Source organism: Terrapene carolina, unplaced genomic scaffold, assembly GCF_002925995.2.
Source record: "Terrapene carolina triunguis isolate 2854851 unplaced genomic scaffold, T_m_triunguis-2.0 Scaffold714, whole genome shotgun sequence".
NCBI classification, from domain to species: domain Eukaryota; kingdom Metazoa; phylum Chordata; order Testudines; family Emydidae; genus Terrapene; species Terrapene triunguis.
The window spans coordinates 12,472,793-12,487,470 of NW_020665065.1; the positions used below are offsets into that span (position 1 = coordinate 12,472,793).

At 37.7% G+C, this 14,678-nt stretch overlaps 1 protein-coding gene across 5 annotated transcripts in view; it reads left to right on the forward strand.

The window, feature by feature from the left end:
* VPS13D (vacuolar protein sorting 13 homolog D) overlaps window positions 1-14,678 on the forward strand; it is a 183,431-nt gene that overhangs the window by 11,354 nt on the left and 157,399 nt on the right. For all 5 annotated transcript variants that reach the window (XM_026659907.2, XM_026659908.2, XM_026659909.2 and 2 more), the window contains exons 9-19: window positions 39-207; window positions 2,181-2,273; window positions 3,285-3,495; window positions 4,282-4,461; window positions 5,195-5,325; window positions 6,201-6,273; window positions 7,164-7,334; window positions 8,572-8,702; window positions 9,181-9,313; window positions 10,840-13,065; window positions 13,568-13,719. In XM_026659907.2, the coding sequence (XP_026515692.1) occupies window positions 39-207; window positions 2,181-2,273; window positions 3,285-3,495; window positions 4,282-4,461; window positions 5,195-5,325; window positions 6,201-6,273; window positions 7,164-7,334; window positions 8,572-8,702; window positions 9,181-9,313; window positions 10,840-13,065; window positions 13,568-13,719 (3,670 nt within the window). The remainder of the gene's footprint in view (window positions 1-38; window positions 208-2,180; window positions 2,274-3,284; window positions 3,496-4,281; window positions 4,462-5,194; window positions 5,326-6,200; window positions 6,274-7,163; window positions 7,335-8,571; window positions 8,703-9,180; window positions 9,314-10,839; window positions 13,066-13,567; window positions 13,720-14,678) is intronic.

The window sequence follows — 14,678 nt, forward strand, 5'->3', positions numbered from 1 at the left end:
CAAAGTAACTGGAAATGTATTCATTTGACATGTTTTAGCTGCCGAGAATGGTGGATCTTTGCTTTGAACGCTAATCTTTCAGAAATCAGAGAACAGAGGCAACACTCTACCTGGGACTTCGCATTACACCGGGCCCAAGATGCAGTGTCTTACACAGATATGTATTACAATCAGTTAAAAGGCATCCCGCTGTCTTTTGCGGAACAGGTATTGAAATTTGCAAGTACTGTACAGTATAGATAACATCTCAATATGTGACCCTAGCATCTTTTTGAAATGAAACTAGATGTGTTTTGCTTATGTTCTTGTTTTAAAATTTACCTCATATTTAACTGTAGAGTTATTTTAAATTTGCTAAACAATATGTTGTGTGGCAGCAAATTGTTTTTAGCACGTAAAATCTCTTTGTATTGTAAGAGAGAACTTTTCCTTGAGCTGTTACTTGTTTCTTGCAATTATCAATGGTGCTTCTTCCCTAATTATTCATGCTGATCTTTTTATAGATGAAGAAGGAAACTTCTACTTGAAGTCTTTCAAAATGCAAAACTATAGATAGTGTCCCAAGCCTTCCATACTGGGAGGTGGAAGAATAGGAAAAGTAAATTTTTATGTTTAAGGTAGTTCTTTCAAGATTTGGTTTTCAAATGGAAGACAGAATTGCTATTCAGTTTTCCTGCAATTTGCAATGTTATTTAGCTATTGCATTCAGATTTGGCTGAGCTATAAACTTTGGAAAATTGCCATTTGCCTTTTCATTTGCAGCATGTCAAAGTAACTGAACACAAACATTTTAAAGAGCCAGGCCATGCTGCTGCCAAAACAGCAGCAGCGCATACTGTATTGGGAACACTTTGGAGCTTCCAGAGCTGTTGCAGTGACAGGAGCAGAGGGAGGGAGCTGACCTGGGCTCCCCTTTTACCATCACCTGGCACGGGGCCCCAATGGCCCATCTTCCCCCATGAGGCACGCATTCCCCTAGCTTCTGGGAGATGGGTTGTGCCCTCCCCACTCACCTGATCAGACCCAGCACGTGGCCCCAATAGTTCATCTCCACTACATTCCCTCCTTTTCCCTTCCCGTAATCCCCAGGATTATATCCTCCTATAGCCAGCTAATGTAGTTAGTCCTTAGCTGAAGCTTTGCTGCAGGGCTGAAGGTTCAGGGCTGAAACCTTGCTGATGATGCATGATAGGTGGGTTGTTAGCTGTACATAGCAGAATGTTAAAAAAAAAAAAAATAAATCTTAAAAAAACTACACACCTAGAAAATTTCATACAAAAAACTATGTTAAAGGAATGTTATTTAGATTGCAAAATAGAGCACTTAGAAGTTAATGAATGTCAGATACATGGTTGCCAACTGATGCAGCCTTCATTTTGGTTCCTTATGCCCATGCAGTTTGATGCTATCTTAATTCCATTATAACATTGTCACTTTGTAACCTAAATAACTTTTTAATGTAGTTTTTTAAAATGTATATTTCATTAATTTTGTAAATTTTTACATTAGTATGATATCAAATTGTTTTCTTTTGAAATTGGATTTGAGCATCTATATACCCGGTCACAAAGTTTGGAAACAATACTTAATAGGCAAGCCTTTTTCTGGCACTGAAAACAATCTTTGGTTTTATATATATTTTTTTGCTGTTAGTAAGATCCCTCAAGCATCCAAGAAACAGCTGTTCTAGGGTTGCAAGTCACCCCCCACCATCACATACACACTTGGTGTTGTAGACAATCCAAGTCCTCCCTTATCATGCAAGAGTTGGAACAAGACTACCAAGTACACTGTCTCTGATGCATCTGGCCTCGAGGAATGAATTCTCTTCACAGAAAGTAGTTTCATAGCTTTCCTTGTTCATTTTCATTAATTCAGTTCCAATTTTGGCTCTTATGTACCTGCAGCATAGATGCATATTTGCACTCAGTTTAATTGTATATCAAATGAACTAATTGGCTTTGATTCCCATTATATGTCTGTGTTCCAGTATCTTCTCTGGAGATTTTCAAATTCACCTATGGGATTTAGGAGCACATGTCCCAGTGAAAATGTGTGCACTTGTGCTGCTAAATCCCTTAGATGCTTGAAAGAATCTCCCTCTCAGAGTGTGTTTTTTGAAGAGTATAAAGCTTTAATTGCCTGTGAACCAACACAAACATACCTTTTTGCCACTGCAGGAAGAAATGCATCGTATTGAAGAAGAGCAGACATTTGAGGAGTTGAAGATTTTACATGAGATTGTTTATGACAAATTCCATGACGTAGCTGAGGTGAGTGACTTTCTGTACACTGGATAATATTGAGAACCTAAAGGTGCGGTATTACAAGAAATTATATTTTCCTCATTGTAAAAGGTATTGTAGCATGTACAGTATATTCATGCTGAGCAGTGTGATGCCAATGCTAAAACCACAATCCTGCTCAAATTCTTCAGTTGTGATATGCTGAGTGCTATTATTAGGGTGCTCGGGCAGCAAGCCCCCTCCCCTAGCCATATGCTGACTGTCAGTGATGATAACATTGAGCTCCATACTAGCAACTCCTCTTGCTCTTTAATATTAAAAGAGAGAACTAAGACTGAAACCTATAATGGAATTTTCCTGGAATAAATAGTGCAAATTTTATAAATGTACAAACATTGACCCTTTAAGGCCCATTTCATAAGATGTAATGTTGACTACTGATTGTAACCTTGAGTGAGAGTTCTATTAAAAGTAAATGCTTATTGATTGAGCTATGGTCAGGGTGCCTTACAAATGATTCTGGCAACTGTTAGGTAATCGAGTAACTAAGAAAAATTAAGAAACCGATCTGGATAAGTCCAGAAATGTTAACTCATACATATGCCTGTAAATATAAATAAATGGAGATATCCTATCTCCTAGAACTGGAAGGGACCTTGAAAGGTCATTGAGTCCAGCCCCCTGCCTCCACTAGCAGGACCAAGTACTGATTTTGCCCCAGATTCCTAAGTGTCCCCCCCTCAAGGATTGAACTTACAACCCTGGGTTTAGCAAGCCAATGCGCAAACCACTGAGCTATCCCTCCCCCCAGCTAACTATGGTAATAAGTTTACAATGTATAAAACAAGATTCTGATGATAGTCCGTTTAGACATCACAAGTGAAAACAGCATTGTATGGTATTTATGCTTAGGAACGTTCAGTCAGTAAATAGTAGATGGAATCATAGAATGAAATAGTACATTCTGTATTTTTAAGACAAAGGTTCTTTTCGTTTATTTATCCTAATGTGTGTTTTGATTTTGTTTATTTGGAACAGAGTGTTAAAGAGCCTTTATCTGAGTCCCCTGGAGTTTCTCCTACTGCAGATTCTGAATGCAGCAGTACCAGAGGGATGCTGCAGTATCTTCAGTCTTGGTTTCCTGGGTGGGGGGGCTGGTATGGATTCGCTCAGCAAACATACGAAGGTGAACCTTTTGAGGGACTGCTACCAGAAACACAAGAACAGTGGAATCCAGAAGACATACTGGGTATGGTAATATTTTATCTCCAAATTATCACCTTAGGGAATGTGTATACTGCCCCCCCCAAAAAAAAGTGTCAGAGTTTCAGAGCCTGAGTCAACTAACTTGGGCTTGTGCTATGGGGCTAAAAATAGTAGTGTAAACTGCTTGGGCTGGATCCTGGACTCTAAAATCCAGTGAGGGGCATGGGTCTCAGAGGCTGGGATCCAACCCAAACGGGAACATCTATATTGCTATTTGTAGCCCTGCAGTGCAAGCCGCACAAGCCAAAGTCAGTTGACTCAGGCTCTGAGGCTTGCTGTCATAGGGCTTTTTGTTTTTTTCTTCACTGTAGATGTATCCTCCGTTAAATACTTGTTAAAGATGAACTGAAATGATTTTTAAAATTCATATCATTAAAAGGAGAGAGATGTAGACTTAAATTTCTAAATAAATATGTATAAAAGAGAAACACTTAAAAATATTTTTTTCTTAATCATCGACTAAAATGAAATTAAAAGTTGTGTGAGTTTTTTCTGTTAGAGTTGAGGAGATGGCTAATTTCTAAAGCAACATAAAGATTGCAGCTGCCCGCACTGTTTTAATTGTTTGTAGTGATAACTATTGCAGGAGAAGTATAGACTGCTGAGCTCGGATTGAGCAAGTAATAAGCTGTGGTCCACTTGTTCATTCCTTCCACCCCCGTAGCTGGGCCATCTTTGTCCTTCATCGAAAATGAAGTCTCAAGTTTTTGCTCACTAGCCGTTATGTAGCTTGTTTGTTAAACTCACCTTGTTCTCCTTTTTAAATTAGGTGCTGATGAATTTTTTGATCCAGCGGCAGATGCCTCCAGTATGAACACATTTACAAAAAGAGATCACGTGTTTGCTAAATTAAATCTCCAGTTGCACGGTGGCACTGTCACCTTGTTGCATAAGGAGAAGAGGGCTCTCTGTACAAATGAAAGTGCTTTCATGCAGCTGGAATTTTCAGGTAACATATTTCAAATTTTGATAGCTGTCATACCTAAAATAGGACAGGAGCTTTGTCTGCTTTATAAATAATGCAGCCACTCATGACTGAGCTAATGTCATGGAACAGTACTGAAACAATTCAAGTTCAGATCTCACTGCCTTTGGTAAGCCTGTGTTTTGTTAGTTTATACCTTGACTGGTTTAATTATTTTAGGATTGAAGTAGGTAATTGAGATTGTGAACACGAAAGTAATGTATTAAACTTTCATTTAAGTTTTATTATGTATAGAGTGGTAATAAATTTTTTTACTTTCAGACATTTGAACAGTTTCACAGTAATCAAATTTTATAACTTGAATTTTTTTTCTGGTATTTAGTTCTGAGTTCAGACAATAAATTTGTAGAAATAAATGTGCAAAAAATGCTGTTAGTAATCTATCCCAAAATGCATTTTTCAACATTTTGATGCAGATATTTGCGGACACTTCTAATCACATTACTTGTAAAAAAAAAAAATCCCCTTATATTACAAGGGCTTTAATTCTTAAATTTGAAGAAATGCTTAGCAATGAGAAACTGGTGGTTTAAAAGACTGTCAGTGAAGCATAACTGTCCAGTCTTAGCTCTTGTCTTGTTTCTTAGCTTGCTTATGAATATGTAAGATGACACGTGTATCTCTCATCCATAAATACATTTATTGTCATTTATTTTCTCTAGAATGCAATATAGCCACTTATGTCTTTATTTTCCAGGTGTAAAGATCTTAGCAGAATCCCTTCCCCGCAGAAATTCTTCCCTTCTCACAGTTCAACTGGGTGGCCTTTTTCTGCGAGATTTAGCAACACAAGGGACCATATTTCCTGTTCTTGTCTTCCCTAATCCTGTATGTAAAAGAATGCAATTACATCTTGATATAGTACTGTTGCCATTTCAGGATTGATATATAAATAAAAAAATATATAGCAAAACATGAATATAAAAATACTGATGTTAATCTTCATATGTATCTTAGTATGAAGCATTAACATCATAAGCACAGACGAAAATCTATAAACTGGAAAATGTCTGAATGATCTTTGACTTTTTTCTCTGCAAGGATCCCCCATAAAGCTCTTCCCGTTTTTTAATCTTTGGGACTACTGTTCTGGATATTACTATTCAGAGCCAGTTGGACTGAATTTAGCTTTGGAATAATCAGTGCTGCTGCTTAATTAGCTAGAGAGTTGTTTGTTCTTGCTTTATTTACCAACTCTCTCTCTCCCTCCCCCTCCCCCCCACGAAAAACCTTGGGTCCCATGGAAGACTTGCTTCAATTGCATTTAGTTCTAGACCACAAACCTAGGATCCAGGAACTTTTCTTCTAGTATTGTCACGGAAGAATTTAAGTGTTTCTACCAGAGGGGGATGAAAGATTTGATTTTGCTTTAGCCTTGAAGACTTGAAGTCTATTAACTATAATTTGTAGAAATGTGATTTCCACTTGCAATTTTTATTCAGACATCAGCTTGTTGACTAAGAAAAATAGCTTTTCCTCCTTATATGTTCACATGCAAATTGTTTTCCTTTCTTTCATTATTGGTTATATGGAAAAAAAATACATGTCATAATGGCATTATAATCATTATAAATCACATTGCATTATAAAATTGGCAACAAATATAATAAGGAAAAACACAACTTAAATTTGGGTATGTACATTAAATGGCTTATTTTTATATTCCGTTTGGTGGCCTTCAATTTTTTTTTTGTTCTAATTAGCAAAAAGAGGTTGGCTGCGTCTCCTCCTTTGGTCTCCAGACTTCATCTTCAGAAATGACTAATCAGAGCACTGGTAATATTTTCATTTTTATGCCTGATCTGAGCATGCAACCAGATTATGCATTTGAAAAATATATTAGTGAAATACTTAGGCTAAAAAATTTCAAATGTTGGTGCCTAACGTTAGGCTCCTATATCCATATTTAGGCTCTGAACTTGCATAGAGAAACTTGCAGGATATCTTCCACGCTGAAGTCAATGGGGCTTTGCATGGGCTCAGAGATCCACCTTTGCAAAGCAAATTTGCAAGATTGGGTTGTTATACACCTAAATAAATGGCCTGATTTTGACAAATTGAATTCAGTAGGAACTGCTGATACTCAGCATCTTTGAAAATGAGATTGCTGCTTGAGTTAGGAACCTAATTTTAGGTACCCAGTTTTGAAAATTTTAGTTGTTTAATTATAGACAAATACTAATTCCATATTTGGGGTCGGGAAGGAATTTCCCCTTATGTCAGATTGACAGAGACCTTGGGGGGTTTTCGCCTTCCTCTGCAGCACAGGGCATGGGTTACTTGCTGGTTTCAACTAGAGTGGATTGTCTGTGACTTGAGTCTTTAAATCATGATTTGAGGACTTCACTAACTCAGCCAGAGGTTAGGGGTATATTACAGGAGTGGGTGGGTGGGGTTCTGGGGCCTGCGGTATGCAGGAGGTCAGAAAAGATGATCACGATGGTCTCTTTTGGCCTTAAAGTCTATGAATGTTTATTTTTAAATTGAGCTGCCTTTGTTGTACCAACATGGGCATATCCAATGTAATTTAAAAATTTTAAATACTATAGTACGAGTGATCGTCAGATATTTACTACCCCCATGCAAACTAAAAATTGATTTTTATACCTGCCATACTGCTATTTTAGACAAAATTGCTTTTAGATTCTTTTGTTATCTTGATTCAGATGCAGATCCTGATGCACCAGTATTTGAGATGCTGTATGAGAGAAACCCAGCCCGCAGCAATTTTGAGAGACGCCTGGAAGTCAGTACCAGACCTCTAAATATTATTTACAATCCACAAGCCATTAAGAAAGTAGCCGATTTCTTCTACAAGGGAAGGGTTCATACCTCAGGTTAACCTTTTTTGTTTTATATATTTTTTCATGGCTTATTTATTTTTCTCAAATTTGATTGATTTTCTCATAGTTACTACGGTAAAGCAGCAATAAGAGTTTCCATTGTAAATTCAAATCAAGAAATAGTGCAGGGCTTCTCTTGATTTCTGAAGTAGACAGGATATGCCTTCAGGATATCTCCCTACACTACCAGCTTTAATTTACTACTCTTGTAGATGCCACATTATCACAATCTGTCCCTCTCTCAAGTCTGTCGTTGCCGCTCTTGGATTTGTCAGAGGGAGTCTCTTCCTTTTTACAATTGTTGTGTCTCTTCCGTAAGGATAGAGCTTCACTGAACTAATCCTTGCTTGTCCTGGGCTTGACCTGAACTTGAACTTTGTCAGCTGCCATTAGAATTTCAGCTCTGTATGTTTGCTTCTGAGGGCAGAAATGGTGAGAATAAGGAACAATGAATGATCCTTTTTGAGTCCTTAATATTTGAATACTAATAGTTTGATAGCAGCAAGATATGGGACAGGCCTAGTATAGAAATAGTTTTCCTTCCTTTTCATTAGATCAGAATGTTCCTCAAGGGACATGGATACAATTAGGAAGGATTTTGGCTGCCTCATAGCCCTTCCTTAAATTCCCGTCAGTACATTTAGTCCGATTTTGTTCAGGAAATTAAAATGGAAGGTGTGACCCGCCATAATGATCAGACAAGGATTTAAGAAATCCTTTGTTTGCTTAAAAGCTCTGTTTTTGCCAAATAATCATTTGTAATACAAGTATCAGAGGGGTAGCCGTGTTAGTCTGGATCTGTAAAAAGCAACAGAGTCTCCTGTGGCACCTTTAAGACTAACAGATGTATTGGAGCATAAGCTTTCGTGGGTGAATACCCACGTCGTCGGACACATGTAATGGAAATTTCCAGAGGCAGGTATAAATAGGCAGGCAAGAATCAGTCTGGAGATAACGAGGTTAGTTCAATCAGGAGGGTGAGGTCCTCTGCTAGCAGCTGAGGTTTGAACACCAAGGGAGGAGAAACTGTTAGTGTTTAGGGCTGTTATTGGGAATGGTCACTCCAGGCTATAGATGCAATTTTTGGCTGTCTGTTATGGACTTTCCTGGAAAAAATAACAACTTAGTTTACATTTTTATAAATCACAATAAATAAATTCTCACTTCTTCTTCCTGATTCAGCAATATGTGAACAAAATTATACATAGTCAGATTTGTATCTTTCATGCAGGTTTTGGATATCAGTCTGAGCTAGAGCTGAGAGTGGCTGAAGCGGCTAGAAGACAGTACAACAAACTAAAAATGCAGACAAAAGCTGAAATCAGACAAACTATTGATCGTTTACTAGTGGGAGATTTCATTGTAAGTTTTTTTTTCTCAGAAATGTGTTTTGTTTCCTTGCCTTTTATATTAGTTCTGAAACATGGCAGGGATCCACAAAGTTCCCCATATTTCAAGTTCCCATTGAAATCAATAGAAGTTGTTGGGTGTTGAGGTTTTTTTTTTTTTTTTTTTAAATTCTCTCCCAAGTATGTAGTAATCATCTTTCAGCTGCTCTCGGGAATTACTTTGCCCTTCCTAAAAATTAAAGGGTAATTGTATTAGTAATGTACATGTCATAAGTAGCTATTATAACAAGAGAAAAAAATTAAAGGATCTTTTCTTTGAGAAGAAAATATTCAGGCTCTGATACTTTTTCATAAAACAGTGTCAAATGCATGTTATGCTTATACAGGTAACTTAGTATCAGTGGAGATTTGCTATTTGAACTTTATAATTTGGATAGGATTGACTCTTGTTTTGTTTTGTGAATGGGAAGAAAATATTATTTTATTTTCAGGAAAACAGCAAACGTTGGACAGTGTGCCTCGATATTTCCGCCCCTCAGGTGATCTTTCCTGATGACTTCAAATTTGTGGACCCAGTGTTAGTAGTATTGGACCTGGGAAGAATGTTACTTACCAATTCTCAAGGTATGGCCTGGAAATAAACTGTATCTGTTTATATGTATAAGGTAGAAACACACTTTTTTCTACTCTAGCATTCTTCTATTTGCCTGGGCACACATACAGTTTTACTAGTATTAACACCATATTTATTGGTGAAGGTTGGGAGGGGGTAAACTTTAGTCCAGGGCTGGCCTTACCTCTACAGGACCTAGTATGAAATCTGAAGTCTGCCTACGGCAATTTACATCTGTAACCTGTGTGTCTGGCACATTTGAGCAGACTGGGGATTTTTGTCACAGAGAATCAGAAAGGCTTAGAGTCTGAGACAGCTGTCCCAGAGAAAGCATGTTTTGAAGATGGTCTCCAAAATATGGAGCCCTGTGAGGCAGTACTCTTGGCATTTGCCAAGGGCTAGCTGGTGAGAGTGAAAGGAATTTTCTTTTTTTAAGTATCCAATAAATAAAACAATTACTTTTATAACAGAGTCGAACCACAGTGCTGATAGTAATGTACAAAAACTGAAAAGGAAACTAAAACACAATTTAAAAAAAAGTAAGCTTTTAGATAAAAACCAAATCTGCTTAAAATGCAGTATAGCTAAGTAACAGTTATTATTACATTGGATTTCTCTATTTAGTACTCATTTTTGAAAATGAAGATGTCCTAACCTTAAAAGAAACCTAGTTTTAATGTCTCCTCAGTGGAAAATAGTATGATGCTGATGAACTCTACAGTCCGGAGTAAAATCCTGATCCCACTGAAGTCAATGGGAGTTTTGCCAGGATTTCATCCTCAAGGTCCTTAGACGTACCATTCTACCTCTTTCTAGCATATCGAAAAACCAATTTCTGCAAGGTCTTCACAGCTTTTTTTTTAGTAACTGCTACGTTATGGATTGAACTGGGCAAACTCTGAGTAAACTATTTTCACAGCATCCATTTGGGTTCCCTAGTAAGGTTTAAATTGGAATTAGATTCTTTTGAGTGGCATGATTTTTCTCTCCTCTCTTGCTATGTTTAAACCACACAGAAACAAAAATGGAAATTGCAAGATTAGTCTTTTACTGATTCTCTTCTATGGACAGTAAAGTTGATTAGCCACAAAAGGGTTGATCCCATTTAAGTCAATTTAGTCTGAATTAGCTGGCTTCAATGGCCCTTGAATCAGCCCAAAGTGTTGTGCATCACATCAACATAGGAAAAAATATTTTCCTCTAATCTCCTTCAGTAATAGTAATAATAATGTATAATAATATATTTTAACAATAGATTAACAAAAGTTCACATAAATGTGTAATTTTTAAAATAGTTTTTTTAAATATGTTTCTGTCACGTTTGCACCACGCGCAAGAAATATAGTGGTTACTTTTCTTTTTGCTTTCTTACTGTTATCAAATCTAGTGATAAGAGATCGGGTACTACATGAGTACTGCACTTGACAATTTCTTGACCATTGTTTAAAAACAAAACATACAACAAGGTCAATATTTTAGAAGTATCCAAAGGAAAAGAATGTATGATTTTGATGAGTCCCTCCTTTTTAATCTACAGATGAGTCTAAAAAGAAGAGTGCAGGTGGTTTGTCATCAGAGGTCAATGAACTGAGTGATGATGAATATAAAACACCTCTTGCAACTCCTCCCAATACCCCGCCTTCTGAGGCCACCACAAGTAGTGGAATCAAAACATCTGAATTGACTGGAGTAGAAATCAGTGAAGAGCAACTACATGCACACTTAATGAGTAAAAAAATGTATGAGAGATACACATTGTCATTTATGGATCTTCAGATCATGGTTGGACGAGTGAAAGATAACTGGAAACATGTTCAGGATAGCGATGTGGGTCCAACTCATGTGGTAGAAAAATTCAATGTTCATTTGCAGTTGGAGCGCAGATTGATATACACGTCTGATCCAAAATACCCAGGAGCTGTCCTATCTGGGAATTTACCAGACTTGAAAATACATATCAATGAGGATAAAATATCAGCTTTGAAGAATTGTTTTGCAAGGCTGAGTACATCTGAAACTAAGTCCCCAGATGCTTTACACATAGGGAAAGAGAAGATTTTCACAGAAGTCGATCAGCGTGGAAGTTTGCATGATTCTGTAATGAATTTAACACAGAGTGTTATGATGGTTGAACAACATACTAGGGAGGTTCTTGTAGAGTCTCAACTTCTTTTAGCTGAATTTAAAGTTAACTGTATGCAGCTAGGTGTTGAAAGCAATGGGCGATATATCTCTGTACTCAAGGTTTTTGGCACCAATGCCCATTTTGTGAAGAGGCCTTATGATGCAGAAGTGTCACTAACTGTTCATGGCTTATTACTGGTTGACACTATGCAAACATATGGCTCTGATTTTGATCTTTTGATGGCTTCTCACAAGAATCTTAGTTTTGATGTTCCGACAGGAAGACTTCAAGATAGTAGGGCACAGTCTCCTATTTATGGACCAAATGAAGCCTGTCCAATTGATGTGGCCAGTTTAACAGAGAAATGTGCAACAGCCTCAAATATTTCATCTGGTAATTATGCAAAAGATCAAGAATCTTTGATTAAACTGGAATATCAATTTGTGAGTGCAGAATGCCCATCAATGAATTTGGACAGCACGCTCCAAGTGATATCAGTGCAGGTGAACAACTTGGATATCATTCTTAATCCAGAGACAATTGTTGAGCTGATCGGGTTTCTCCAGAAATCCTTCCCAAAGGAAAAAGAAGATTCTAGCCCTCAACCTTTAATGACTGACTTGGAAAGAAATTTCAGGGAGCAGGAAACCTTTCAGTCTACCCATGAACGAAATATAGAAGTAGCAGTGGACATTCACTGGTTAAATATACTCCTCCTTAGGACAGTTGGAATGACAAATGGAGAAAAATATGGCAGAAAAATTGCAACAGCGAGCATTGGTGGCACCAAAGTTAATGTCTCCATGTGTAACAAGTTGGATGTAAATGGCTCTCTTGGCTGCTTGCACCTTATGGATCTGACACAAGATAACGTTAAGAACCAGTATGTTGTCAGCATAGGGAATACAGTAAGGTATGAAAATCTCATCAGTGATATTGGCTACTTTGAATCTCTGTTTGTCAGGCTTCATGAGGAAAGTAGCCTTCCAGATGCTTTGAGCTTCAATTTCGTAGAGCAGTCAAAAGAAGAATGCTCCCTGAACCTCAAAATGGCTTCTTTACATTACAACCACTCAGCTAAATTTCTGAAAGAACTAACTTTATCCATGGATGAATTGGAAGAGAATTTCTGCACCATGCTGAAGACAGCAGCAACAAAAGTTACCTCTGTCCTGGCAACTAAAACTGCTGAATACAGTGAAATGGTTTCTCTGTTTGATACAACACCACGATCAAGAGACCCTTTCAATTTAGAATATAATGAAGAAGATGGGTTTGGACCATCATCTCTCAAAACTGATACCATTAAGCTTATCTTAAATGTAAATGTTGAGTCACCAATTGTATCAATACCTCGCAAGCCAGGTAGCCCTGAACTGCTTGTAGGACATCTAGGACAAATATCTATTCAGAATTTTGTGCCAGGAGAAGATGAGTCTAGAAGTGACAGACTGCAAGTTGAAATTAAAGATATTAAAATGTATTCTTTAAATAGCAATCAGTTTATGGTCAGGAAAGAGTCTGCAAGTGAGATGACTCAAGGGTTACACCCTCCTTCAGGTACTCCCAGTGTTACTAGCCAGGAGGAATCCAACTTTACTCGTCATGATTTTTTTGAATCATTACATAAAGGTCATGGTAAGTAACATGAAAAACTCTGGCTTCTTTCTTTTGACTAGCAAGTAGTATTAAAACCTGAGCGTATTTAAATAAATATCTGTTTAAAAAGAGGCTTTTCATAAAATGTGCTGCTTGGGAATTTAATTACAATGTGGACAAATTCACATTTATTTGTATCCAGATTTTGCACTCCTAATCTGAAAACTGAATAGTTGCCTCCATGCACAGCTTCGCTAAAATATAATCAGAACTACAATTTAAAAAAAAGTTTTTAGAGCAACCGAAAGATTCAGAATTAGATCAGCAAAAGCAGACTTATGTTGTCCTTTTTGGGCTGTACGTATTCAGTCCCATGTCAAAAGAGAGCCAATTTCAGTCTCCAGGTAATTATATATTCCATGGTGATGTAATTTTTGCCTTTATTTTAATTTGACAGTTACGTTTCAGTATGATGTGATTAGTATTTAATGCTGTAGATGTTGGGGATAAAAATGTAAGTATGTATATCTTTTAATAACAGCTTTCCACATTCTGAACAACACCACTATCCAGTTTAAATTGGAAAAGATCCCAATAGACAGAGATTTAGATTTGACGTTCCCTTTGAGTAACGAAGACTTTGGAATATCAAGCATTATGAGAATCGAGGGAAAATTTGTCAACCCGCTTCAGGTATAATAATTTAATATTTACCAGTATGAATATAGATGTTTTACTCCACAGTTGAATATAGCAATTTTTTGATTAAAAAGCCTTTTTTGACGATATAGAAGAATGTCAGGGTCTGGGTTGTTTAGGGAACTGGAAAATGGAATACAGAATTCTACCTCTATATTGCCTGTTCAAATCTAACCCAGGGCAATGTTGTCCAGAAGTTAGTATCATAAGGCATTTTGGTAGTCTGCTTGAAATGAGTTGATGGTCTTTCATTCATAGTCATCCTCCGTCCACAGCACCAAGAACCCCCACTACCATTGTCCTACTTGGCATGCTTGTTAGGAATCTCAACAAAGATCAAGGATTCAATAATGTAACAGGGTTCATGTCCTGCCCCTCTTCCTGGGGCCCGCTTGCTACCCCCAATAAGGCTCAGAGAGGCTTCAGGGTTGTGGAACACCTGTTTCTTTATTTACTTAAAGTTTATCCCACCACCAGTGTCTGTCTATATACAAGCTTTACAGGATTAGTCACCTCCTTTACAGGCAGAGTCAGCCTTCAGCTAGGAGGCCTCCAGTTCCCTCCCTGACTGACTTATCCCTGGCTGCCCCCCTGCCTTCTGACTCCCTCCCAGCCTTTATAGCCCTTGGCTTCTCAGGTCAGCAAGTGATGCCAATCCTCAGGCCGGCATCAGGCCTTTTCCATCATCCCCAAACTGTTTCCCCTGATTGGAGTTGACTGGGCAGGGGCTAATTAGGTGCTTTTGCACCAGCACCCTGCTACAGATAACAATAGAAAGTTGGCTTTCCTCTCATCCCAGAAGTGTTTCCTCAAGGTCAAGTTGTTTGGGCTGGTGTTGGGAAGCTTATACTGTCTTTGCCCATGCTGTACTTGGTCTGTAGATAGGCAGAAGAATTAACTCTTCAGCGCTGTCATTCTGGTAACTTTCACCAGCATTAATAAAAAAAATCCAA